This window comes from Equus asinus, chromosome 13 (assembly GCF_041296235.1).
Source record: "Equus asinus isolate D_3611 breed Donkey chromosome 13, EquAss-T2T_v2, whole genome shotgun sequence".
NCBI classification, from domain to species: domain Eukaryota; kingdom Metazoa; phylum Chordata; class Mammalia; order Perissodactyla; family Equidae; genus Equus; species Equus asinus.
This window is the reverse complement of record NC_091802.1, coordinates 46,555,549-46,579,218: the sequence shown is the minus strand read 5'-3', so window position 1 is coordinate 46,579,218 and position 23,670 is coordinate 46,555,549. Positions and strand designations below refer to the sequence as shown.

The 23,670-nt window shown below is 55.5% G+C and overlaps 1 protein-coding gene and 1 long non-coding RNA gene across 11 annotated transcripts; one reads left to right on the top strand and one right to left on the bottom strand.

The window, feature by feature from the left end:
* Positions 1–35: 35 nt before the first annotated feature.
* LOC139040066 (uncharacterized) lies at positions 36–10,992 on the top strand. The gene is made up of 3 exons (XR_011493894.1): positions 36–629; positions 1,929–2,073; positions 9,629–10,992. It is a non-coding gene; the product is annotated as an uncharacterized lncRNA (long non-coding RNA).
* KCNH6 (potassium voltage-gated channel subfamily H member 6) lies at positions 2,067–23,558 on the bottom strand. Of its 10 annotated transcripts, XM_044745056.2 has the most exons (14): positions 23,324–23,558; positions 22,308–22,538; positions 17,201–17,362; positions 16,893–17,098; positions 13,537–13,962; positions 11,665–12,064; positions 10,451–10,650; positions 10,018–10,270; positions 6,710–6,903; positions 4,856–4,940; positions 4,435–4,668; positions 4,150–4,318; positions 3,272–3,458; positions 2,067–2,949 (listed from the first exon to the last, which is right to left on the bottom strand). In XM_044745056.2, the coding sequence occupies exons 1-14, from the start codon at positions 23,397–23,399 to the stop codon at positions 2,665–2,667; spliced, it is 3,108 nt and encodes a 1,035-aa protein (XP_044600991.1). In that variant the 5' UTR covers positions 23,400–23,558; the 3' UTR covers positions 2,067–2,664. The 10 variants fall into 10 exon arrangements, 9 of the variants coding, with proteins under 9 accessions (XP_044600991.1, XP_044600993.1, XP_044600990.1 ...); XM_044745058.2 differs by lacking the exon at positions 4,435–4,668; XM_044745055.2 differs by having other exon boundaries at positions 10,018–10,650; positions 23,324–23,556.
* Between the last annotated feature and the right edge of the window lie 112 nt (positions 23,559–23,670).

The window sequence follows — 23,670 nt, the reverse complement described above, 5'->3', positions numbered from 1 at the left end:
GGCAGGCGCTTTCGCAGCCCCGAAGATCATTGGCTGACAAAGATGTCAGTCAGACAGATAACGGCGCAGTGCAGGTGAATGGGGGCGTGGGTGGCAGAGAGACTAGTGTGCGGAGCAGTAGGCCTTCAAGTTCTAGGCCGAGCGTCTGAGAGGCAAACCTCTTGTGTGACCTGCTCAGACTTCCCTCTGCAGTTGCTATTCCGAGCAGCTTCTCCACGCTGTCGAGAAAAAATTAAAATTCTACCTTACCGGAGGGCCTGCTGTATTTCGCAGCACTGAGCCCCGCGGCCTGTCAGCCTGGCCCGCGCCACACGGCGACCACCTTAATTCCCCACTCGTGCCAACGCCCCGTTTAAGCCGGAGAGTTGTTCTCCCAGTGCCCCAAGGGCAGGCCGCAGACACGCCGTTTGAAAACCAGCTTCCGTCGGGCCTTTCCTCGCTTTCCTGGCCGTTCTAGAAATGCTCGGAATTCTAGGGTTGGAATTCAATAGGCAGCGACCCGACCAGCTTGGCTCTAAGTTTTTGGCAGTTCCCTGCCCGTCCCTTCCCCGCCGGGTCCCAAGGCAAACGCTACTCAAGCCCTAAATATACCTGTGCCAGAGTCTGAAGTGGAGGAGGGTCCAATCTAGGTAACATTTCTATAATTTAAATGGTTTCCAATTCTTTGCTTTCAGTAAAACTAAAGGAGTATTGAGAGAAGGTTTGTATTGAATTGTTAGATTGTTAACAGACAACTCAGAAAGAATTTAAATTGAGTGACACAAACCCCTTGGAATTCTAGCTACTTACTTATGTAAACAAGTTTTCTCTGTGCTTAAGTTTTTAAAAAAGGAAAGAAAAATGTTGCTGAACCTTGTCTTACTCTAATAAAAAAATGATATTTATCCACACACATGAATTGAGAGGAAAATACCCTCTTCTAAGAGATCTATTTCCAATAAAATTTGTTTTTATAAGAATTTGAACATATATTTATGTTGTCTTGAACAACTCTGTACTAATAAGTGTAACCATTAAAGCCTTAGTAAGCTTACAAAAAATCGATTTTAAAATTTCAATTTGTGTATATATATATTTGTGTTGCAAACAGATATGATAAGGTTATCAATAATAGACTTTAAAGTATGGAAATAAGTTACATGGAGCATAAACTGTGGGAGGAATAGAGTGGAATTATGAGAAAAGAAAAAGGAATAATGCTAAAGAAAAGCTTGTTCTGGTGTTTTTAAAATGAATAATGTTGGCTCTTAAATCTCTAGGCTATTTGGGTCCAAATGGATCAATGTAAATGAAACCATTTATAAAGTGTCAATATTTACCACACACTGGAAATTACATCCTTTGCAACTATTTAAACTTATCAGTTAAATACTTCAGATGTCAACTTAAAAATGTAGGGGAGGGGAAGTACATTTTCAAAATTTTTTTAGGCCATGCAGGAGCAAAAAGGACTGAAGACCAATGACCAGTTTTTGGACAATAGCCCATTTCAGTGGAGTAGTTAACTGCACATGTTCTCAAGCCGGACCATCTGGGTTGAAATTACACCATCCTTTTCCTATAGTGTTGGGCAAGATTCTGTTTTTTTAAATCGAAGTATAATTTACACATAGAAGTGCACATATTTTCACAACCTGAAACATATTCATGTAACCAGTACCATCAGGAAACAGAACACTACCAGTAACCCAGAAGTCCCCCTCATCCTTAGGTGAGTTCCTTAGTCTCTCTCTGCTTCTAATCCCACATCTCTAAAATGAGGATAATAATATCGACACCACAAGGTTGTTGTGAGGATTAGAAGAACTAATATCTGCAGAGCAGTCAGCATAGTGCCCAGCACAGGGTGAGTGCTATGGAAATATTGGCTGTTGTCGTGATTCCCAATGGCCACCAAGTCAACACCTCTCTGCTTCCTTTCACTCCAGCCTGGCTAAGAGCCCCATGATCCAGGGGCTCCTGGGCCCAGCAGAGCCACCTTCATGTCCCCAGCACACAGCTCCTTTGAGAGGGGCTTGGAGAAGACAACAGATGTTGGGGTCATGGCACAATCAAGGACCTGATAACCCTCAGGTAAGTTATACACCCAGCTCAAAGTGAAATGTACAGACTTTATTAGCTGCGAGGCACTCCACTGCCTGCTACAGTCCCAAAGGTCATCACAGAACCATCAGGGGCAGAGCAGCTGAGGGCTGGAGCTCTGTGCCCTGATGTGTCTGCTACAGAGGACACTTTCATCTCCAGCTGGGTCACAGGCCCCAGGCAGGAGGTCTGACCAACCGTGGGTGCTGGGCTGCGAGGTGGTGGATAGTTCTGAGCCAGGAGGTGATTGCACCCAACCCAGAGCAAGGTTCTCACACAAAAGATCAGAAACTTCTTCTCTTTTCCTCATTGACCCCTCTGTCCTGTAAGCTACCTCCTCCACTCCCAAGGCTCACCCACCCTCCACCAGGCCCACTGTCTAAACAGAGGAGGCTGGGAAGAGTCCTGAGCCTCTTCACCCGTGCCATCTTGGGTCTCCTGGGTTAGCACTTTATAGCTACTCTAGCAGAATGGTTTTCAGAGGCCCATTTTGGCAGCTGCCTGCTTTCCCCAAATCCTTAACTCTCACCTCATCCACCTTCAATCCCCTCGTGGTATCTTTTATCTTGCAGTTCAGTGGCTCTAACTCCCTGCAAATCCAGGATCTGAGCCATGTCTCTGGAACTCCAGCTGCTTGGGGACAGAGCTGAGATGTTCAGGGAGGGAGGGGAAGCGGGCACCATAGACGAGTCCCTGTACCTCCAGGGGACAGAGAGGAGAGGCCAGGGGTGGCAGGAACTCCTCAGGCTGCTCCTGTTCCGAGGACAGTGTCAGCGTTTTGTCCATTGCCGTGATGAGGTGAGGCAACCTGGAGGAGGAGTTCCTGTGCTTTGGCCCACATTTGTCCAAGTCACCAGAGCTTTGGGTCTAAGAAGGGCAAGAAAGGGGGAGCCATGCAGTGTGTGGAGCTCCCCTAGGCCACCCTGACTTTAGGGATGGGAAGTGGAAGGAGCTGTGTCCTGCTGCCCTTGCCCCAGCTGTGGGGTCTGCAGTCACAATCTGGGCTTTGCCACCACCCGTCCAGGCTACCGTGTCATGACTCAGACCATAAAGGAGAACAGTAGAAGCCTCAGCTGCTCTCAGACCACAGAGGCCCTGGGCCTGATGCCACACTGAGACCAAGATGGGGGTGGGGGAAGGCCTGCAGCTGCCTCCAGGCAAACCCCTGTGGATCCCCTCACCTGCTCACCTGTGCAGGGGACAGACTGCCCTGGGACAGCCTAGTTTCTGGACTCTGAGTCACTGAGGCCGCAGGAAACAAGGCCAGGTCATTGGAGGCAGGGGCTCCCAGAATGTAGCCAGTGTGGCCTTGGGGCAGTGGCTGCTGAAGGAGCTGAAGGATGCGGCTGAGGTCTGAGGACATGCGGGACTCCAGCCTGCCAGACAGAACCCCACAGTCAGGGTCAAGGTCGGGATTGGTGGGAGCAGTTTAGCTCCTGAGGGCAGCTCTCAGTTTTTTGCCTTCATGCTGTTTCTTCTGGATGGAATGGCAGCCCGGGCCCTACCTGAAGCTATTTCCCCACCACAATCCAAAGTCCCCTTAGCACATCTTTGTTTCTGATAACAGTGACCAGGCATGGTGCACACATCATTCAGTCCTCATAACGAAGCTTTGACGTGGGTATTCTGATAATCCCCATTTCACGAAAGGGCAAACTGAGGCCCAGAGTGGTTAAGTAACTTGCCTACATTCTTGACGGTAAGTTGCAGAGGCAAAATTTGAACCCAGGACTGTACTGCCCCTAAGCCCTCACTCTGCCACCACAGCCCTGCCATCCACAGGCCATACTCCCTTCCCAAGGGCCCAAGGAATTTGTTTCTGCAAGAGGTTATGCCTCTCCCTCGAGAAGACTTCCATGGCATATTCTGGGATTTGCTGGGACAAGCCATCCAAAGAATTGTGCTTAGTGACAGGGATGGAAAGGTTTGCAGATAAATGAGATCAGCCGTTCTAAAACTCACGGGATATCCAGTGCCATCCCTGAGCCACCAGGAGAGGGCACCCGTGCCTAGCCCAAGGCTGGGCCTACCCTGCTGTGCCTGTCCCTAGCCTGCAGGGGCACTCACCTGTTCATCTGGGCCTGCAGCTGCTCTAGCCTGGAGCCTAGCTCCCGAGGCCAGCAGTCTGGGTCTCCCTGAGGGTTTGGGGGGCTGTGCCTTGGCCTTGGGGGCACTTGCTGCAACAACTCAGGCCAGAGGCCAGATGCATCTGAGATGCTCAGGGACGGGGCTGCGCCTGCAGGAGGGAAAGGAAAGCCTGAGCTTCAGTTCAGCTGGTTCCACAGGCCTGAGCCCATGCCCCTCCCCATACCTGCAATGGGAACACAGGGCGGAAGGAGGGGGTCTCCTTACCTGGGTGACCTGGAGTACGAGGTCCTGCCCCCAGTGTGGTCTGGCTTCCAGGACCCAGAAGGCTGTAGCCCTGAGATGGGGACTGGGGACCCAGCCTGGGGGGGCTGGCTGGGTGGGGCCGTCCAGCCCTGGCCTCACTGTCCAGAGAGCTGCAGCCCAGCAGGTCCCCTGGTGCCTTGATGTGGAGCCCCAGGGGGCTGGCTTGTATCCACCCCTGGGGGCAGCCCTCAGGCTCTGAGGACATAGGGGGAAAAAGGGGGAAGGGCCTCTAGCAAGGAGCCTAGGGAGGGAGCCCCTCTCCACTCAACCAGGGGCTGGGGAGGCCTCTCCCAGGGAAGGACCTGAGAAGAGACAGGAGGCTGGCTGAGGCTTTGGGCTGGGGTGGGACAGACACTGCAGGGCGGGGGCTGGCTTTGCTCACCTGTCTGCTCATCACTGAGGAAGAAGCCTCGGTGGTCCTGGCTGACTGGAGCCTGTTGGGGTGATGACTGGAGACCCCCATCTGCCTTGTGGGGAACAAGAGCATCAAGTAACAGGGACCAAAGCTTGGACAGGGCCTCTTTGTTCTCCCCTGCCCTCCATACTCCCCCTGCCATGACCCTTGTAACAACTAGATGACAAAGTGGTAATAGGTGTCTGGGTTCTCCCATGATGCTCCAGGCAGCTTCCTGCAGGCTCTCTCCTGCGTGGGTGGGCAGAACAGGGGCTTGGAGATGTGCAGACTGCCCAAGAGTCTTGGGAGAGGCTGCCTTGAGAGGCAAGATTTGAGGGGGTGGGGGCAGAGGAGCTGTTCTTTCAGTCCTCCCTTTCCTGAGCCCTGGTGGTCCCTCCCTCAGCATGGGCCAATGGGGAGTTTCCTCTGAGGAGACTGGACCTGGAACCCCAATCCCTCAGGGGCCAGCCCGGTGGCGCAGTGGTTAAGTGCGCACGTTCCACTTCGGCGGCCTGGGGTTTGCTGGTTCAGATCCTGGGTGCGGACATGGCACCACTTGGCAAGCCATGCTGTGGTAAGCGTCCCACATATAAAGTAGAGGAAGATGGGCATGGATGTTAGCTCAGGGCCAGCCTTCCTCAGCAAAAAGAGGAGAATTGGCAGCAGTTAGCTCAGGGCTAATCTTCCTCAAAAAGAAAAAAAAAAAGGAGGTGCCCTCAGCAGTGCTCTTGGTGGCCCACCCTCCTGGCGCCATGAGACTTGGGGGCACCTGGGGGCTGAAGATGCCCCAGGCCATGGAGACCATATCCCTCTTGGCCTGGTGTCCAGTCACTGAGCACTCAGGCCACCTGATGGCACCTAGCAGCTGGGACCCGCAGGACAGTGTTCTTACAAGATGTCTTCTGGACAGATGAGGTGGGAAGGGAAGAGACTGAGGGAGAGGGAGAATGGCAGAGGGCACAGGGTGGGGAGAGCTGTCCATAGCATGGAAACCTGCTTCAGCACCACCCTCCAGAAGCTGGGGTGGGGCCTGGGCCAGCAGAGACCCTCCTTCTGAGGCTTGGGGAAGGTTATGGTATGGGGGCACTCAGGGCCAGGGTGTTAGCCACTTTGCCACTGCCAGGCGCCTGCCCACTCCTTCCCACCGGCTGATTCCAGACCCCCTCCTCCATGCAGCCCCTTCTGGGTACTTCCAGTCCGTACTGGCCATCCCACTCCTTGGCAACACTGGGCTCCACAGAAATTTGGTCCCCCCACACCCCCTTGTGACTTCCTTGGTTATTTAACTGTGTGGCTCTTTATTTTTCCTGAGTTGCTATAACCTCCACCACTGAGTGATAAGCTTGAGAGGAGAGACACCTCTATCACTTCTTTATACCTCTGAGATCTGGATGGCAGAACCCTCCCTTTCAGCTTGATAGGATGTGGTGGGAAAAGCCTGGGCTATGGATTTGCCCAAACTTCAGTCCACATTTGGCTCTGCCCTTGACTGTACAGCTTACTGTATGGCTGTATGGCTTTGGTCAATTTATCTTCTCTGACCCTCAGTTTCCTCATCTGGAAAATGGGGATAATAACACCATTTGCAGGGGGAAGACTAAATGAGATAATGTAAAAGAAGTCTAGTGCTTAGCATGAGTTGTTGCTTAATAAAAGGTAGCTCTCACCATACATAGCATTATGTTGGCCATGGTAGGCACAGAAGAAATTATAGTAAAGGGTGCAGGATGGGGTTGAAAGGAAGGGAGGTGGTCAGACGGGTCCCCTCAGGTCAGGCAGGCCAAGCCCCCAGCAGCTGGCCAAGGGCCACCACCCACCCTAACCCACCCAGCCCAGACTCACGTCCCGCAGGTTGAAGGTGACTTCCAGCTTACTCCAGAAGCTGTCTGCGAAGGTGGGGTACATGTCCAGCACCTCCAGCAGGTCTGCCCGCTGGATCTTGTGCAGGTCGCAGTAAGTCAGGGCCCGCACGTCTGCACTGGACTTTCCTGGCCGGGCATGGAGGCTAACAGGCTCCCCAAAGATGTCGTTCTTTCCTGCCAGCCAGAGGGGTGGGAGTCTCTCCAGGGTCTGGAGTCTCTCCAGGGTCTGGCTGCAAGCTCTCTTCTGGGGAGCCTCCATGATGGCTCCTTGAGCATGACCTCCCCACCACCTCAGAGATCCTGCCAGGCTGGCGCCTGATGCTCAGGGACAAGGCTAGATGTGCTGGCTGAGGCGGGGAGGGGGTGGGGTGGGAAACCTGCCCTTCCCTGGTTCTCTGAGTCTGCAGAGACCCCCCTCCCTCCCAGCATGTGGGTCCTCCATGGCCCCACAGGACCAGCCTCTATCAGAATCCCCCCTCCTATTTGCCATGTGCTTTGGCACTGCCCCTACCTCCCCAACCCCCCGCCAGGGGACAGTGGGCAGTAAGAGACACTAAAGGCTCCCAGCTCAGCCTCTTCCTCTCTCCTTAGCCTGCTGCAGTGCGTGAGTAAGAGTTCAGGGAACCCAGGGCCAGGAGCACCCAGGTCCCCCAGGGCAGAGCCTGAGGTGTGTCTCTTTGTGTTCTAACTCCCCATTGTGGGGCCAGGTACCAGGGTGGCCCTGGCAGAGAAAGCCTGAGGAAGTCATATTCCTTCTCCGGACCCCAGTGTTTCCATCTCTAAAATGGGTATAACCATATCTGCCTTGCCTACCCCACTGGGCTGTCCAGGGGAGCAGACACGATGCTTGAAGAAGTGCCTCGAAAAGCAAGAGGCACCAGACAGGTTGATGCAAGGGATTGGAAGGGGTGGATGTCACAGGGGAACATGGGCTGTGTACTCGGGGCACGTGGTGAGGGTATTGGGCCCTCCTGGTGCCAGGCACTGTGCTGGCCACAGAATGTAAACATGAATAAGATGCTGTCCCGCCCACAAGGAGCCCCCAAAGTCCCCGCAAGACAGGCACATACGTAACCAACTAGTTTACAGAACAAGTTACAGAGCCTTAGAACAAGGGAGAACCAAGAGCTATGGGGCCATGGAGAAGGGAGGGGCTTATTCCACCAGGGGGGAGTTGAGGGCAGGGAGGAGGGGGGCTTACGGAGGAAGTGAAGTGGGAGCTAGGTGGTGAGAGTTGAGGAGGACTGGGCCTCTAGGGGAAAGGCAATCTAGACAGAAGAAACAGTGTGTGGTCAGTGCTACATGGTCAGGTCAGGGCTGGGGGGCGGAGAGCCCAGGGCAGGAGTGCCAGGGACCATGACTGTTCTGACATCTACTCCCCACAGGAAAGTCCAGCCCCCTCAGCCTAATGACACCACACAAGGGGTGCTAATGGTTTGCACAGAGAGTGATGGATGGAGGCCAGGACATGTCCCCCAAGAGAACAGGATCACATGTCATTCACAGAGGAGGGGACCGAGGCCTAGAGAGGGAAGAGACTTGCTAGGATCACACATAAAACCCAGAAGCTCGAAACCTGGGCAACATTATAAAGTGATGGTTTTCTAGTAGATGAAGCATTATGATCTAATGTCCAGTTCCACTCAGGACAAAATGAGAGGATTTCATGTCTCTAACTGAAACTTAAATTGGACTGGCTTCTTAATTATTAATAATGATTATTATCCTTCTCACGTGGATGGCACTTCTAAGATAGGCTGGGAATGAGAGAAGGTCTCATAGAGGAGCCTATGCTTGAGCTCAGCGTTGAAAGATGACAGGGGTCTGCCAGGCAGGGGTGCAAAGTAGGTGCTCCAAGCAGAGTGGCAGCATGTGCAAAGGCACAGAGGTGTGGCAGAGACCAGCAGGTTTAGAGAACTATAAGTAGTTTGTGTGGCTGGAGCATGAAATACCAGGAGGAGGGTGGCAGGACTTAGGGTGGCCAGACTCAGGAGGACTGTGCATGTCACGCACACGGGCTTACATTTGTCTCATGGGTCATGGGGAACCATGAAAGGATTTTGAGGAGAAGAGGAGTATGCACAGATGTGAATTTCAGGTCACTGGCAGAAGGTGGAAGATGAAGTATGGAAGTAGGCCAGACGCAGGGACATGGAAAAGGAGCTCCTGACACCTGCGTAGGAAGGACACGATGAGGGCTGGACCAAGGCAGAGACAAGGAGACAGGTGTGGGAGACAGAGGGATTAACAAGGGGAACAGACAGGGCTCTGTGCCTGCCTGGATGGTGGTAGGGGGAGAGGAAGGGAGAATGATGTTCCCTTGGTTGACTTCCAGGTCTCTGGCCTGGGCAATGGATGGTTCACAGTGATGGGGATGCCAAAGGAGCTGCTTTTGAGGGAAGATGATTTCAGATTGAAATATGTTGTTTGGTCTGGCTATGGAATATAAGGATGGCCATGCCCGGGAAGGAATAGAATATTGCAGTCTAAGGAGAGATTGGAGTTGGCACAACACTCTGGGGGTCCTTGTGGCATAAGTGAGGCTGACATCGTGGGGGCAAGGAGCTGGCTCAGTTGAGGGTGTAGGGTGAGGAGAAGAGAACAGAGCACCACATTTGGTGACACCGGCTGAGGGCGGGCAAGAGGGGAGGACAGGGCAGAGGAGTCTGAGGGGCCCTGTCTAGAGCAGTTGGAGGAAAGCCTGGCCTTGGAGACCAAGGGAAGACGACGCTGACGTCCTGGTCAGGAACTTGGGATGGGCTAAAGTCAGGGGGAAGGCAAAGAAGATGAGAATCATCTCAGAGAGGTGAAGTGACCAGGTCACATGGCTGGTAAGTGACAGAGGCTGCGTGTGCCCCAAATCTGTCCCCTGCCCAGCACTCACATCCTTTCTCCAAAGTGTCCAGTTGTCCCTGTAGCTGCACTGAATGAGACCCGGAAGCCCCCTCCACCGGAGACAAACCCTCGGAATCTCACCCTGAGCTCCTCAGGAGTGGAAGAAGCTAGGAGCCTGCCTGAACTTCTGAGTCAGACACTAGCCCGGGAATCCCTGCTGGGCCACTTGCCAGCATGACCTCTGTAAGCCTCAACTTCCCTATCCGGAAAATGGGACCTATGGCAGAGGTTTGTTCTAAGGATTGCGTGAGCTGGGTATGAAGCTGTCCGCGGCACATGGCAGGTCAGTAAAAGGTGCCACCATCAATCATTAGGAATGGAGTGGTCCAGGCAGGACATCTCTAGTCCCACCGCACCCACCCACACGGGCTTGGCTCTCCCCGGCGGACCCACCTAGGATAGCCACGACCATGTCGTCGCGCAAGATCTCGATGGAGCCCCGGGAGATGAAGTAGAGCGTGGAGAGCACGTCGCCGAGGTGTACCAGCGTGTCCCCTGGAGGAGCGTGCGTCGTCTTGAACTTGACGGCGAGCGCGCGCAGGCAGCCCTTGCTGGCGCCGCGGAATGCCGGGCAGTGCTGCAGCAACGCGCGGTGCAGGTGCAGGCAGATATCGGCCTGCAGGCACTCGGGGAAGCCCTTCAGCACCTGCGAGGCAAGCGGCCACATCCAGCGGGGCACGATCGGAGGTGGGGCTGGGGGAGCAAGTGGGAAGGGCTCTGGGGACGCCCTGCCCCGCGGGACCTTGGCCTCCCCCGGGGCGTTAGCCAGAGCTGGGACTTCAGCTGGGTCGCACATCCTACCCCGGGCAGGGTGGCGGGGGCTCACTGCGTTCATGTCGATGCCATTAGTGTAGGACCAGGCGTGCTGGAAGTACTCTTCGAGGCGCTGTCGCAGCGGGTTTGGGATCTGGTGGAATCGGATGAATTCCTTGACACGCAGCATCTGCGTGTGGTAGCGCGCGGTGCCGGAGTACAGGCGCTGGATGATGGCGGACACGTTGCCGAAGATGCTGGCGTACATGAGGGCTGGGGCGGGGGAGCAGAGGTGCGGGGAGTGAGCTCCTCCACATCCTCACCAGGCCTGCTCCAGGCCTCCCTCTCCCTGGGAGCCCCCTGGTCAAGGACCCCTCTGTCTGGGGCAAAGTCAGAAGTGCCCAGGACAGCGCCAGGGTACATGGGAGACAAAGATCCCTGGGCTTCCTGCCTTCCTCCCTCTGCCCTGTGCCTCTTGGCATCCTCCGGGCCCCAGAGGCCAAACTCCTGAGAAGAAAGAACTAGGGCAATGGATTTTTTTAGTTCAGATTTGTTTTCTCCTTCCAGTTGTGAAAATATAATAAAGGGAAAACTCTTGGTCTCTTGTTTTCACCCATTTTTTTCCTGTTGTTTTTGTTTTTCTGGGCTTTCACATCTCTAAATACTCTGAACATGACAGTCGACATGTAAAATCCACACTGCCTCTTATGTTCCTAGAACAGGTGTCTCGGGAGGCAGGCAGCAAGTGCAGGGCCTGAGAGCACAGAGAGCCCTGGGAGCCAGACCCCTGGGATGGAACTGGATCTCTGTGTGTAATCCCCGGCAAGTGAGGACCTTCAGTTTCTTAGTCTGTAAACTGGGCTCATAAAATGGCCTTTATGGGGTAGTGATGGAAATGAAATATGGGCCTCTGATAAGCACTTAGAAAAGTGCCTGGCAGGGCCGGCTTCATGGGTGTGTGACTTGTGCTAAGAAGGGCCCTGAGCTTGGTTTAATGCTCTATTGTTACCATCTTGAAATTCTTAATATGTTTTTAACAAAGGGCTCCACGTTTTTGTTTTGCACTGGGCCGTGCAAATGATGTAGCTGGTCCTGGTGCCTGGCACATAGCCAGGGCTGTGTCGGTGTTAAATTCTGTGTATAGTTGGTGTACACATGCAAAACTGGCTTGTGCTGCATGCATAGGATCCTCCTATCACACAAATTGTTACTGGGTAGGTTATGTCTCATTACAAAACTAACAATCGAATTCCCTGGGTAAGGCCCAAGACATGAGGTGGCACTCACAGCCGATGAGCATGACGCAGATAGAGAAGACCTTCTCAGAGTTGGTGTTGGGTGAGACATTGCCGAAGCCCACGCTGGTGAGGCTGCTGAAGGTGAAGTAGAGGGCCGTGACATACTTGTCCTGCACTGAGGGGCCTGAGGCTGGGTCGCTGCCGTTGTAGCGCTTGCCAAGCTGCACACCCAGGCTGTCCAGCCAGCCGATCTTGGGCTCCAGGTAGGGCCGCTCCACGTTGCCGATGGCGTACCAGATGCAGGCCAGCCAGTGCGCGATGAGTGCAAAGGTGCACATGAGCAGGAAGAGCACAGCTGCCCCATACTCAGAGTAGCGGTCCAGCTTCCGGGCTACCCGCACCAGCCGCAGCAGCCGTGCCGTCTTCAGCAGCCCGATCAGGGTTGTCGTCTAGAGAAGCAGGGAGGAGGCCACAGGGCTGGGGGTCAGCCCTTGAAAGGCTGTGCTCAGGACCACATTTATCTACTTCTGCATATGGTCACACAGTCATTCAACAGATACTTGTGGAAAACCTGCTCTGAGCCAGGCTCTTGGCAGTGGGGCGCAGTGTGGGACCTTAAGGAGCTCTCAGCTTAAAGCTCAAAACAGTGTTATGGTTGCTGGCATAGAAGTCCAGGGGGAGCATGGAGGAAGGGGAGGTCAAGTGTGCAGGGACAGGGCAGAGGAGGCTTCACAGAGGAGGTTACACATGAGCTGAGTCTTTAGAGACAAGGCAGGGTCTCCAGGCAGACAAGAGGGAGAGGGAAACCACCTGTGGTGCTGCAGACTGGGCACAGAGTAGAAGGTAGTGGAGCAGTGAGAAATGAGCCTGAAGGCAGGCAGGCTCCTGTGGGCCGCAGGGACCATGAAGAGCTTGGCTTTTATTCCAAGCCATTGGGGAGCCACTGAAGGTTCTGAGGACAGGGGCAGATAAGTGGTTCTCTGTGAAGGGGGTGAGGCTGGCAGGTGTGGGGCTTGGGCAGAGGTGGGTAAGAAGGCCACTCAGTGCCCAGGCAGGGGCAGTGGGAGTGGAGAGGGGGAGAGGACTTGGGGATAGATTTGCTGGGAGTGGGTGGACATGGGAGCAGGGAGTCAGGATGGACACTCCCTGCTGTACAGGCTGGGGTGACTGAGGGTGACTGGAAGACGGAAGGCAGAGCTGATTTGAGTGGAAAGCTGATCCCAAGGGGGTGGAACAAAAGGACATAGCGGGACTAGAAGCTATGAGAAGAGCATGAAAATGCCCTCACGTCAGCCATGGGAAGCTGAGTGGGCACAGTGGAGGGGCTGGGTGGGGGAAAGGGGGACAGGCTGCACTGAGTCCCTTGTAGATTCCCTTTCTTTTTTTTTTTTACCCCAAAGATTGGCACCTGAGCTAACAACTGTTGCCAATCTTTTTTCTTTTTTTTTACTATTGCTTTTTCTCCCCAAATACCCCCAGTACATAGTTGTATATTTTAGTTGTGGGTCCTTCCAGTTGTGGCATGTGGGATTCCACCTCAGCATGGCCTGATGAGCAGTGCCATGTCCATGCTCAGGATCCGAACCACCAAAATCCTGGGCTGCCAAAGCACAGTGCGTGAACTTAACCACGGCCATGGGACCAGCCCCTAGATTCCCTTTCTAAGTCTAGGGTAAGTGTGGTTTAGAAATCAGCATGAGGAGCTGAGACCACAGAAGTGCCCATCCCAGAAGGGGCAGAATTCTGGAGCACAGAGAGGGCACCCAGGCCTGGGGCATGGCCTCAGCTGCTCCTTCTCCAGGGCTGGGAGATGACCTCCACTTGCTTTGGCAAAGGTGCCCAATGCCAAGTACTCTCTGCACCCAGAGCTGTGGGGCACAGGGGATGGCCGCAACAACTGGCCTGAATGGGGCTTGCTCACCTCATCAGAGCCAGTGTGGAAGATGAGCAGGTCAAAGGGAATGGCGGCCACCATGTCAATGAGGAACCAGCCCTTGAAGTAGTGGACGGCAATGCGGCGGGGGTGGCTGACCACTTCGTCGTTGGTGTTGACATAGGTGGTGCGGAAGTTGATGACAATGTCCACAACAAACATGATGTCCACAATGAGATCCACCACAGTGAGTGGACTGCAGGTGTAGCCGCAGTCCCCACGCTGAGACTCGTCCTGGTCACTGAGCAGAAAGGCAGCCGAGTAGGGTGTGAAGACGGCTGTGTAGATGACCAGCAGCAGGATGAGCCAGTCCCACACGGCCTTGAAGGGGCTGTAGTGCAGGAGGGTCCCACGGTGGATGCGTGGCGCCTGCAGCTTGTACTCCGGCAGCACGTCTGCACCAAGGGACAGGACCTGGGGGTGGGGGCCATAGGCTGGTCAGCAGGGCGGCCACCACTGGTGAGACGGGTCTGGGTGGGGTGAGGTCATAGGGGTGAAGCTTGGGAAGGGAGCTGTGGGAGAGGGTGGGTGACAAGGGCTGTGGAGGGCAGAGGGCAGGAGGCAAAGATGGGGTGAGGCATGTGTAAGGAGGCAAGTTCACAAGGTGACAGGTATATTGGGAGGAAGTGCAGAGAGAAGGTGGGGTGCAGCTCTGTCCACAGTGACCCCCGGTTTGAAGCTCACAAATTCCCTCTGAAACAGACCAGCCTGGAGTAGGTGGAGACAGGGCTGAGAGAGAGGGGAGGGCAGAGGAAAGCCAGGCTCAGGGTCATCGTGGGCATGTTCCAGGGAAGAGCCCAGATTGATGGGGTAGCTGGGGGGCGAGTCAATCCTCTCTGGTGGGTTTGGGAGGTTCTCAGTGGTCAGGTTCCTGATGGGAACAGGTTACCCCCAGAATAGCCTCTTCATTCAGGAGGGCCCTGTGGAGCATAGACCAGTGAGGACCCTCCTGGGGCCAACTTTCAGAGCCTTCCATGGAAAAAGTCAAATTTGGGAGTGTGTAGCTGATCTGGGCCCTCAAAAGGTCCTGGGCACCAGGGAGCCTCGACTGCTTCAATCATGTTCAAGGGGGTTTTGATCATTACATTCAGCTGAGCCCCCTCCACTCTGCCCCTCCCACCCCTCCCTCCAAGACTATGGCCAACATAGGATCACCAGGGTCCAGCCCAACATGCCCAGGCTCTGCCCAGTTGCCCAACACAAGAAAGAGCCAGGGCATCAGGAAAGGCATTCTTTTTGAGGCCAGACCTCCCAGGTTGATCCCAGGTCTGACATTGCTATGTCTTTCTCAGGGCAAGTTTTGTAACCAATGAGCCTCAGTTCCCTCACTGGCAGAATGGGATCACAAAGGATGACAAATTCCGTGGAGTTGTTGTGATTAAATGAGATGGTGCATCTTGATGGCACATTCTGCCCTACATGATAATTCCTCCTCCCTGCTCATCCTCTATCAGACACTGCCCCAACAAGGATGGAGCCTGAAAGGTGTCCCATTGACCACACCACCACTCCAGATGGTCCCAGTTTAAGAAAATCTGCAATGTAAAGTTCTGACCTTGCAAACCAGATCCATTAACAGACGGGGTCACAATAAGGAAGATCCACCAAAGGGCTGGTGTAAACCATAGGGTCCCTGATCTGCCATCCAAACCCCTAAGAGGGACTGCAATGTCCCCACCCTGCAGTGACCTCCTGCTCAGCCTTCAGGCCTCAGTCCCTATTTTGCCTCCCCAGGAAGCCTCCTCTGACCCCGCAAAGACTTGGACCGTCTTTTTTTATTTTCTCCATGCCCCTTGTAAACACCCCTGATCACATGGTTATTCTCCACTGAACTCTAAGCTGCAGCTCCCTCATCCAACATGCCCATCTTGTATGCCCAGCACTTAGTCCCCGTGGGGACCGAATGAGCTCTGAAAACTGGAGCCGTCACAGCCACTGCCCCTCCTTCCTGGGCTGCTCAAGATGAAATTGCAATGCTTGGGGAGTGGGAGGGAAGCAGCAGGAATTTGAGAGGGTGAGGTGAGAGTGTCTACTTCCTCAGGGTCCCAGATAGGGGCACCATCTCCCCCACCACACAAACCTCTATAGTCTCCCACCACCTCCAAAGCCAGCATGGGGGCCTTTCCCTGGCAAAGCCAGCCCTTCCTAGTGTCACCTGGAGCTGCAGGGCCCTCAGGATGTAGGAACTCAGGGGTGGGATCACACCTTCAGGTCCTTTAAGTTCTGGTTGAGACTAGTGTGACTTCCCTGCTCTGGACCCATGCCAGCCCCTCCCCTGAGCCCTGTCAGGCACTTCCATCACCTTAGGGCCCACATGGAGTGGGCTAATAAAGCCAAGAGGGGCTGGGACAGGGAGCAGGACAGGAGAAGGCAGGTTGGGTATGGGTAGGGACCACCACTCTCCAATTCAATGCCCCCATCACCACTGCTGCCAACCTGAGGGCCCTGGGGTGAGCAGCTAGGTGGGCTTCCCAGAGTCAGGCCATTGGGCCACCTGCCTGACCTCTGAGGGCCCATCCCTGTAGCCTGGGGTCCTTCCTTCCCCATGGTTCTTGCGCTCCGTGTGGGGCTGAGTCACAGGGAGTTTCCACCCCATCTGCTCCAGCACAGACTGTGCTTCAGGTGCAAAAGGGGCAGGGAAGAAGAAGAGCTGCTCCCCATTCCCACCGCAGGGCTGTTTGCATTTCCCTCTAGAATGGTCACGTGGGGACCAGGACATCAGGCCCCATGAGAAGAGATGGTTTGGATCCAGGGAGCTTTCCCTTGGGCTGGCTGAGAAGGAGCTGAGGGAGAGGAAGGCATTCAGAGCCTGATCCCCAGAAAGCTGCTCAGACAATGCTGAAGATGTCAGCACTGCCTCCCCTCTGCCTAGATTGCAGGAGGATCCTGTTGTGTGTGTATGTTTGTGTAGAGGGGGATAACTGTCACCTCAATGGTAAGGGGCAAGAGCAGGGCTGGGGGCCTCTGGCCATCCCCCTTCTCAATATGGCCCTGACACCTCCTCTCTCTGCTTCTCCTTCTCTGTGGCTGGCAGAGCCTTGGGTAGGCCCCCTTGGTGGCCTGCATGTTCCCTCACTCCCAGGCCTCGGAGGTGGCACTATTCACAGGCTCTGTTGACCCCAATCTCCGCTGGCTCCAGGAGCTGGGCATCAGGGTGGTGGACTCAGGGTAGGTCTTCAGGTCTAAAGAATCAGACTCAAGCAGGACAGGAGGCCTGGGGCTCAGACCAGATACTAGGAGGCTCCCTCTGCTTGTCCAGGCCCCAGAGGAGCCCAGGCCCAGGGCCTGAGAAGGGATCCTCAAGGCCCGGCACAGCCCCATCCGCCCTGCCCTGCAGGCCGCACCTGGGTGACCTTCTCGGTGACATTCTGGGTCCGCTCCACCACCTTGTGGGGTGCGATGATCTCAATCTCCGTGGTGGAGCCCGAGCGGTGCTTCTCCAGGTTGAACTCCACAAAGTTGAGCGTGAACTGCGGGATCTGGCTGACGGTCCTGTACTTGACCCTGCCCGCACCAGGCCCCTGTGCACCCGGCCTGCCATGAGAGCCCTCTGAAACCAGGGCCAGGGTCAGAGCAGCCAGGGCCAAGGGACCAGCTGCTCCACTTGGTGCCCCCACTCGCCCCTTCCACCACCATCTGCACCCCTCCTCACCAGAGCCCAGGAAGCTCTGGGACAGCAGGCGCTGGGACAGGCTGCGGCTCCCTCTCTTGGCCAGGAGCTGGGCCAGGTCCTCAAAGTTGAGGATGAACATGATGACAGCCCCGTCCTCATTCTTTATGGGCACCACATCCACCAGGCAGCGGAAGCTGGAGGCTGCAAACAGCATTGGGAGGTCACTGAAGGAGTCCTCTCCTGCAGGAAACTGGCCAGGGGAAGCTAGGGAGGGGGCTGGGTTAAGGTCAAGTTAAGGGTGGTCACTGGGGTGAGGAGGCCTGGACAGTGACCAGAGCTATTGGGCAGAGGGTTGGTGACATTGCCCAGCAGGTGCCCCACCCACAGGGCAGAGGTGGGGAGAGCAGCTAAGCTGCTCATTAGGAGATAATGTAGCTTCGGGCCCAAGTCCACGCTCGGCCCTCAGCTCAGGGCTTAACCTTGAGGCTTGCTTCTGCTGTAATTAAAGCTGAGCAGATGGGGGTGGATTAAGTGGGAGGTGAGGTCGGGCATTCTACCCCCTTGTAGCTCTGGTTGGCCCTGGGTTCAGTTCCCATATTCCCATCCCACAAAGATGCCCTGCTCCCCTGATGCTGGAAGGAACTCATTGTTGAGAACACACTAAACGCCCAGAACTGAGCCAGTGGGCACATGAGGCCTCAAGCTCCATGGTGGAGCCCAGTGGATCCTTATGGGGAGGCACAGACCCGTTTTGCCGATGAGAGCTTGGGGTTCTGAGCAAGTGACTGCTGGGGCTGGGAGGGGACATGGAGTCCTTGGGCTCTCCATGCACAACTGCTTGGAAAGGAGAAGGTGCTTGTCTGGGGTGAGGATGCTGGAGTGAAGGCCCATCTGCTGCTCCAGGCCTGGAAGGGGAGGGTACTGAGCAGAGGTACTGGGACTGGGAAGAGGGCAAGTAGTGGCCTGGGGTCTGGAGAGGGAGAGAGACAGCAGTATGGGGGCAGGACAGGCCCCTCCTGCCATTCTCCCCACCTCTCAGGCAGCCTGGACCTAGCCATTGGCCCCATTGTTCCTCTCTCTGGCTCAAGGGTCTCACCGCCCCCCCCCCGCCCCCCCCATGTTTGTTTGTGGGCGGAACAAAACAAGCTAAATCTGTGCATCCCCCCAGGGCCCAGTCTGTTGGTGTTCGCCCAAAAAGCAGGATCCTAAGGGGCAGGGCTTTAGGTAAACATGCAGATCAGAAGCAGAGCTGCCCTCCCTATGGGCACGTTTGTGTCTGTCTCATTTGTCTGTCCTGGGTGTTGTTTGTTGATTGAATGCATGAAAGAATGTGTGCATAAATGTGAGATGGTGGGAGACTGGCTGGCAGAGGTATTGCTACTTTGGGGTCACTCTTGCCCTGACTCTCCATTCACTGTTCACTTCCCTTTGCACCTCCTCACACCATCAGCGCTGGGGTGCAGCTGGGCCACCCCCATCCTCCCTCCCACTTTCCTCCCTGCCAACAGGAATCTCCTGGATCAGATTCCCGGACTCCCAGGCACCAGGCAGCCATCTGCCAGCTGCTGCACTGGGCCCCGGGGAAGACATCCACACCAAGGCGAGGCCACCCACCTGCTTCTGTGACCCACTCCTGGGCCCACAGTGCTATAAGCCTGCCTCCCAGGCCAGAGCCTGGCACTCTTGCCAGTCAGTGGCACGGCAAGGGTTGAACACTGGGACCTAGCAGGGAAGCTTCCTGCGCCAGAGGCCTGAGACACTGTCCCCAAGGCCAGGCCATCTCCTTGCTCTCTCTGGCACTGCAGAGATCTGGTCTGGCGGGGGCAGGGAAAGGGCAGAGCTGGGCAGAGGGGCAGGGCCTCCAGGCTCTCTATGCTGCTGCCAAGGCCCAGTCTTCAGGTGGCTGTACCCAACCACTGATGCTGTCTCTGGAAAACTGAGGCTGGGAACAGACTGAAGACCAGCCCATCATAGCAGTGAGGGCTGGAGGGGGGCTGTGTGTGTCATGCTTGCTGCCTTTGGGGTGGGTAGAGATGGGAGGCTATGAGGGTTTGGACAAGTTCCCCAGGCTGTCCTTGCTCACGAGTAATTGTGTCTGGGTGATCGGAAGTGGGTGGTGTGTCACTGAGGTTATGCCCAGGAGGGGCAGTGTTCCTGTGACGTTGCCCCATCCTTGGAGGGGGAGCCACAATTTCTGCCTCATGCTCCCTTCCAGGGGCTCCTCCCGGCATCCCCTCTCTGACCAAGGCCAGCAGGTTTGTCCCTGGGACACCACACTTCTCTCTGCTGGTCTCTGCCTCTGGGATGTGCTCCTTCCTTTAGTTTCTCATTGCTCCCATCTCTTTATGCACACCCCATCAGGCACCATAGGGAGCCCTCAGGGAGGAGCTGGTGTTACAAAAAGCTGCCACTAAGAGGGTGGCTGCTCCATACCGCCTCCTGGCTTGGTGTTTCTGGCATTCATGAGTGAGTTTGCAGAAAACCATGGGGCCCCTGACCTCAGCCCTTGCCCTGTCCTGCTTATCTGGAGCTAAGGACTGGAGGAGCCCTAGGCTCCCTCTAGTCTGGCTTGAGGATTAGGGGACTCTCTGGTTTGGGGTCATCAGAAAGGAGAAGCCAGCAAAGGCAGGCATGTCTGGGCCCCCTGGTGGGTTCTCAGTGGAGGCGGCGGTAGGGTGGGGGAGGTCTGAGTGCTCTCCACCCCTCCCTCTAGACTCTCATTGGTTCTAATCTTGTGGCCATCACCATTCCTCCTATCTTTTAGGTTCTTATTTCTCCTAATAAAGGCAGATGGAGGAAGAGCCAGTTTCTCAAGGATCTTTGAGCCCTGACTCGTGGGGTAATTTTTGCCAAGTGTCTTGGCCTCTTTGATCCCAACTTTCCACAGCTGCACAGTGTGGAGATACAGGGACGCAGACCTTCCACTTTGACTTGGAGTCAGTGGATTACCCCTTTAGAGGAAAAAGGATTATAAATCAGCTGGAGTTCTGTTCAGGACTCATTCCCACCTCCCTGGAGTCAGGGGGAGTGGGGAAGAGGAGGTATTGACCTGAGGAGGGAAGAAATCACATTAGGATGCCTCTCAGCAGGACTATAAGACATATGTAAATATGATTAAAAAAATAATAATAATGTGGTCAGAGTGGACCACAAGGTGCACATAAGTTATCTGAGTACCACATTCTTCCCTTAAGGTAATGTAGGCCAGGAAGCTCCCTTTTCAGGCCAATTTCAGGCAGCTCCAGGGGGTCAAAAAGCCTTGGACTTATATGACAGAGAAGAGCTTAGGGTAGGGGTGGTAGTAGACTAGAATTTATGGGGCACCAGGTAAGTGGATAATCTTCCATTTTCACCCAGGGCTGGCCTCCAAGATTAGGTCCTTAGGATCCCTTCTGATAACTAGAGGATTCCATCAGGGTTCTGAAGACCTGTGTCCTGATTTCAGAGGATCAAGGCCTGACCTTGACCTCTGCCCCCTGCCCATGTACATGCAGGGTGGTGAGGAGACCTGAAAGTGTGATCTGACATCTCTAGGAGTCTGGAATCAACCCTCACCACTCTGGGGCCCAGGTAGAGCTCTGGGGTCAAGAAGAGGGAAAGAGAAGGACATTTCCTGCTGTCCCATTCTGTTCCCCCAGGACCCTTCTCACTCCCCTGACTGTCACCTTCCTGAAATGACATGAGGAAGTGAGGTCACAGGTTTTAAAAATATTCTGACTTCGTTAACCCTGTGAGTGATGTCAAACTAAGGCAGATTCTCCCTAGTTCCCTAAACGCCACCCCTACGTTCACATGGGTGGCAGCAGCAGGCAACAGCCAGAGGGACAGCCAGGACCTGCCCAAGAAACACCCTGGAAGCCCTTAAACACATACCCACACGCACACACATGCTCACATTCACACTTAGCAGTCATGCTCCAAGCACACACCAGGCCCCTGGAACCAGGGCTCTCAGCACTCCTCAGACCCAACCCAAAGGTGCCTGCCCTTTATCTGCACTCAGATGGCCCTCATGCCTGTCATCCCTGGTGAGGGCCCTCCTCCAGGGCTTCCTTCCCCCCAAATCCAACCTCCGAGCACAGGGGCAGTTGGGGTCCTTTCTCCCCTCTTGGGATTACTCAGATCAGATATCTCTGAGGGAAGAATCCAGAGACTTGGGGTCCAGTCCCAGGTTGGATCCCAGCAGTAGGATCTCGAGCAAGTCCCTTCTTTTTCTTGGACCTCGGTTTCTTCAACCATGAAATGAAAGGATGTATCTAAGCCAGTGGTTCCTAAACTTGGGAGAACATCGGAACTGCCAGGGACATTTTTCCAAATACACCTGCTTGGGTCTCACCTCACACCTCTGAGTCAGAGTTTCTCTAGGGAAGGTGTGTTTTGGAAAACAGGCCCCAGGTAATTCTGATGCAGAACCAGATTAGGGGGCCATTGACCCAGGGGTTTTCAAAGAGACTTTTAGGATCCTAGTTCCCATCCATCTCTCCCCTCCCCTTGACAGGTCCAGTGGAGACTCTGAGGTCCTGCGGGGAGGGTCTCAAAGAGCTATAGAACTCTTTATCCTCAGCCCCTGCCCTATGTTTCTGTTCTGCTTACAGTAAACTTGGGCCAGCAGTAATACCCCAAACTGGATGAGCCTCCAGGTCAGGGCAAACTCCAGACCCTATCTCCCCAAGAAGCTGGGGCTGGGTGAGCCAGGCCCACCCCTCTTTCCCAGCCAGCAGCCCCCATGCCTTGCCTGGCCACAGAGGCCTTGAGGGGGTGACTCCTCCCCTAATCCCCATAGCAGACGGAGATGAGGAAAGGTTAATTTCCGTCCCAGCTGCCTGACAGCTGGGGCTGACAGTGACAGAGTGGACAGCCAGGAGACAGGGGACATGGGGGAGGGATGGTGGAGCGGGAGGCCTGCCAAGGGCCAGGACCAATCCATGGCTCAGCCTGGTCCCCAGCCTCTAAAAAGGACCTCAGAAGGCATTGCATCTGATGTCCATCACTTCCCCCTACAGATGAGGAAATTGAGGCCCAGACAGGAGACACGATTTATCTAGGCCCTTTGTTCCCTGGGTCAGTGCCCTCCCCATGACCACTCAGCTGGACAAGAGAGGGGCCAAGCCTGCCCTGCAGAACCAGTGGCCCAAGGGCACCTCACCATCCTTGCGGTAGTAGAGGATGTCCACCTTGCACTCCTCGGCCCCCAGCAGGGCCTGCGCCAGGCGGGACATGGCACTGCGCGGGGTGTTTGGGCCTGTGAGGAAGTCGCAGGTGCACGGTCGCTGCATCACCTCCACTCGGGAGTAGCCGAAGAGTTCACAGAAGCCATCGTTGCAGTAAATGATGGCGCAGTTCTCCATCTGAGCATTGGCAATCAGGAACTTACGACCTGGGGTGGGAGGTGGGAGGTGGGAAGCCCATGGCAACCAGGATTGGGTGGCAGGGAGGGAAAAAGCATAGGGACTCCTGGCAGCAGTGAGGGTGGAACTAGATGAGGGAGCAGAGCAGTGACCAGAATGAGGGAGGGGGGAGGTCAGGTCTGGGGAGGGTGGGAAGACCAAGGAGGCCAGAGTCATGGGGGAAGTTCGTGGGACTCCTGGGAGTATTGAGGGGGTGGCTAGGAGGGGGCAGCAGGACTTTACCAGAGAAGTAGGGGTTGGGGAGTCAGGCAGTGAGATTGTGGGAAGACCAGGGTAGTAATGGGGTCAGTGAAGTGCGAGGAAGGCCCAAGACTTCCTGAAGGCTATAAAGTGGGGTCAAGAAGGAGCAGGGATGTGAACAGATTGGGGCTGGGCCTGGTGAGAGCTCCTAGAAAGACCAGAGTGGCTAGGGTCAGGTGGTGAAAACGAAGGAGTCAAGGAAACCACTGGAGGAAGGAGGGGGGGAGGAAGTAGGACAGTGACAGAAGGGAGGTCAGGGCTTGGGGCCCAAGAAAATAACTCAGGGGAGGAAGGAGGGGCTGTGCTCTGCCCCTCTTGCTCCAGAAGACAGGGTGGCATTTGAGGTAAGTGGGGCCCGCTGGAGAAGGTGTTATGGACGTGAAAGCGAAGGATTTTGCATTCAGCATCCGGTACCCCCCACCCTGCTCCATTCGAAGTTAACGAAGGGGTCCTGCCACTCCTGCCACCGAACCAGGACTCCAGATCGTCCCCCCACCCCAACGCACACACTCACTCTGGCCCTCGAACTTGCGGATGATGGTGTCCAGGTAAGTGTTTTGGGGCGCGACGTGGCCCCTACGGACCGGCATCTTTCAGCCGCAGCCTCTGCCCAAAGCCACCAGTGCCAGTCTCCCTGCGTCTCCGCCTCTCCTCGGGCTCAGCGGCGTCCGGCTCCGGGTGGGCGCCGCCCTCGGGGAGGGCCGCTGGCCTCGGTGCCCCGCCCGCCGCCTGCGTCTACCCTCGGCGCCCTCTCCGGCCCTCCCTCGCCGGCCGCTCGCCGCGCCTCCTCCCCTCCGCGCCCGCCCGGGAGCTGTCCGCGCCGCGGTGCTGAAAGAAGCCGCGCGGTGGCGGCGGGCGGGG

Excerpts from the sequence above, each read along its gene's own strand:
- KCNH6 (XM_044745055.2), bottom strand. The coding sequence starts at position 23,399 with ATGCCGGTCCGTAGGGGCCACGTCGCGCCCCAAAACACTTACCTGGAC. Across the intron at positions 13,963-16,892 it reads TCACCGAGAAGGTCACCCAG|GTCCTGTCCCTTGGTGCAGA; the intron begins GTGCGGCCTGCA and ends CCCCACCCCCAG. Across the intron at positions 2,950-3,271 it reads GCAGTCTGTCCCCTGCACAG|ACCCAAAGCTCTGGTGACTT; the intron begins GTGAGCAGGTGA and ends TGCCCTTCTTAG.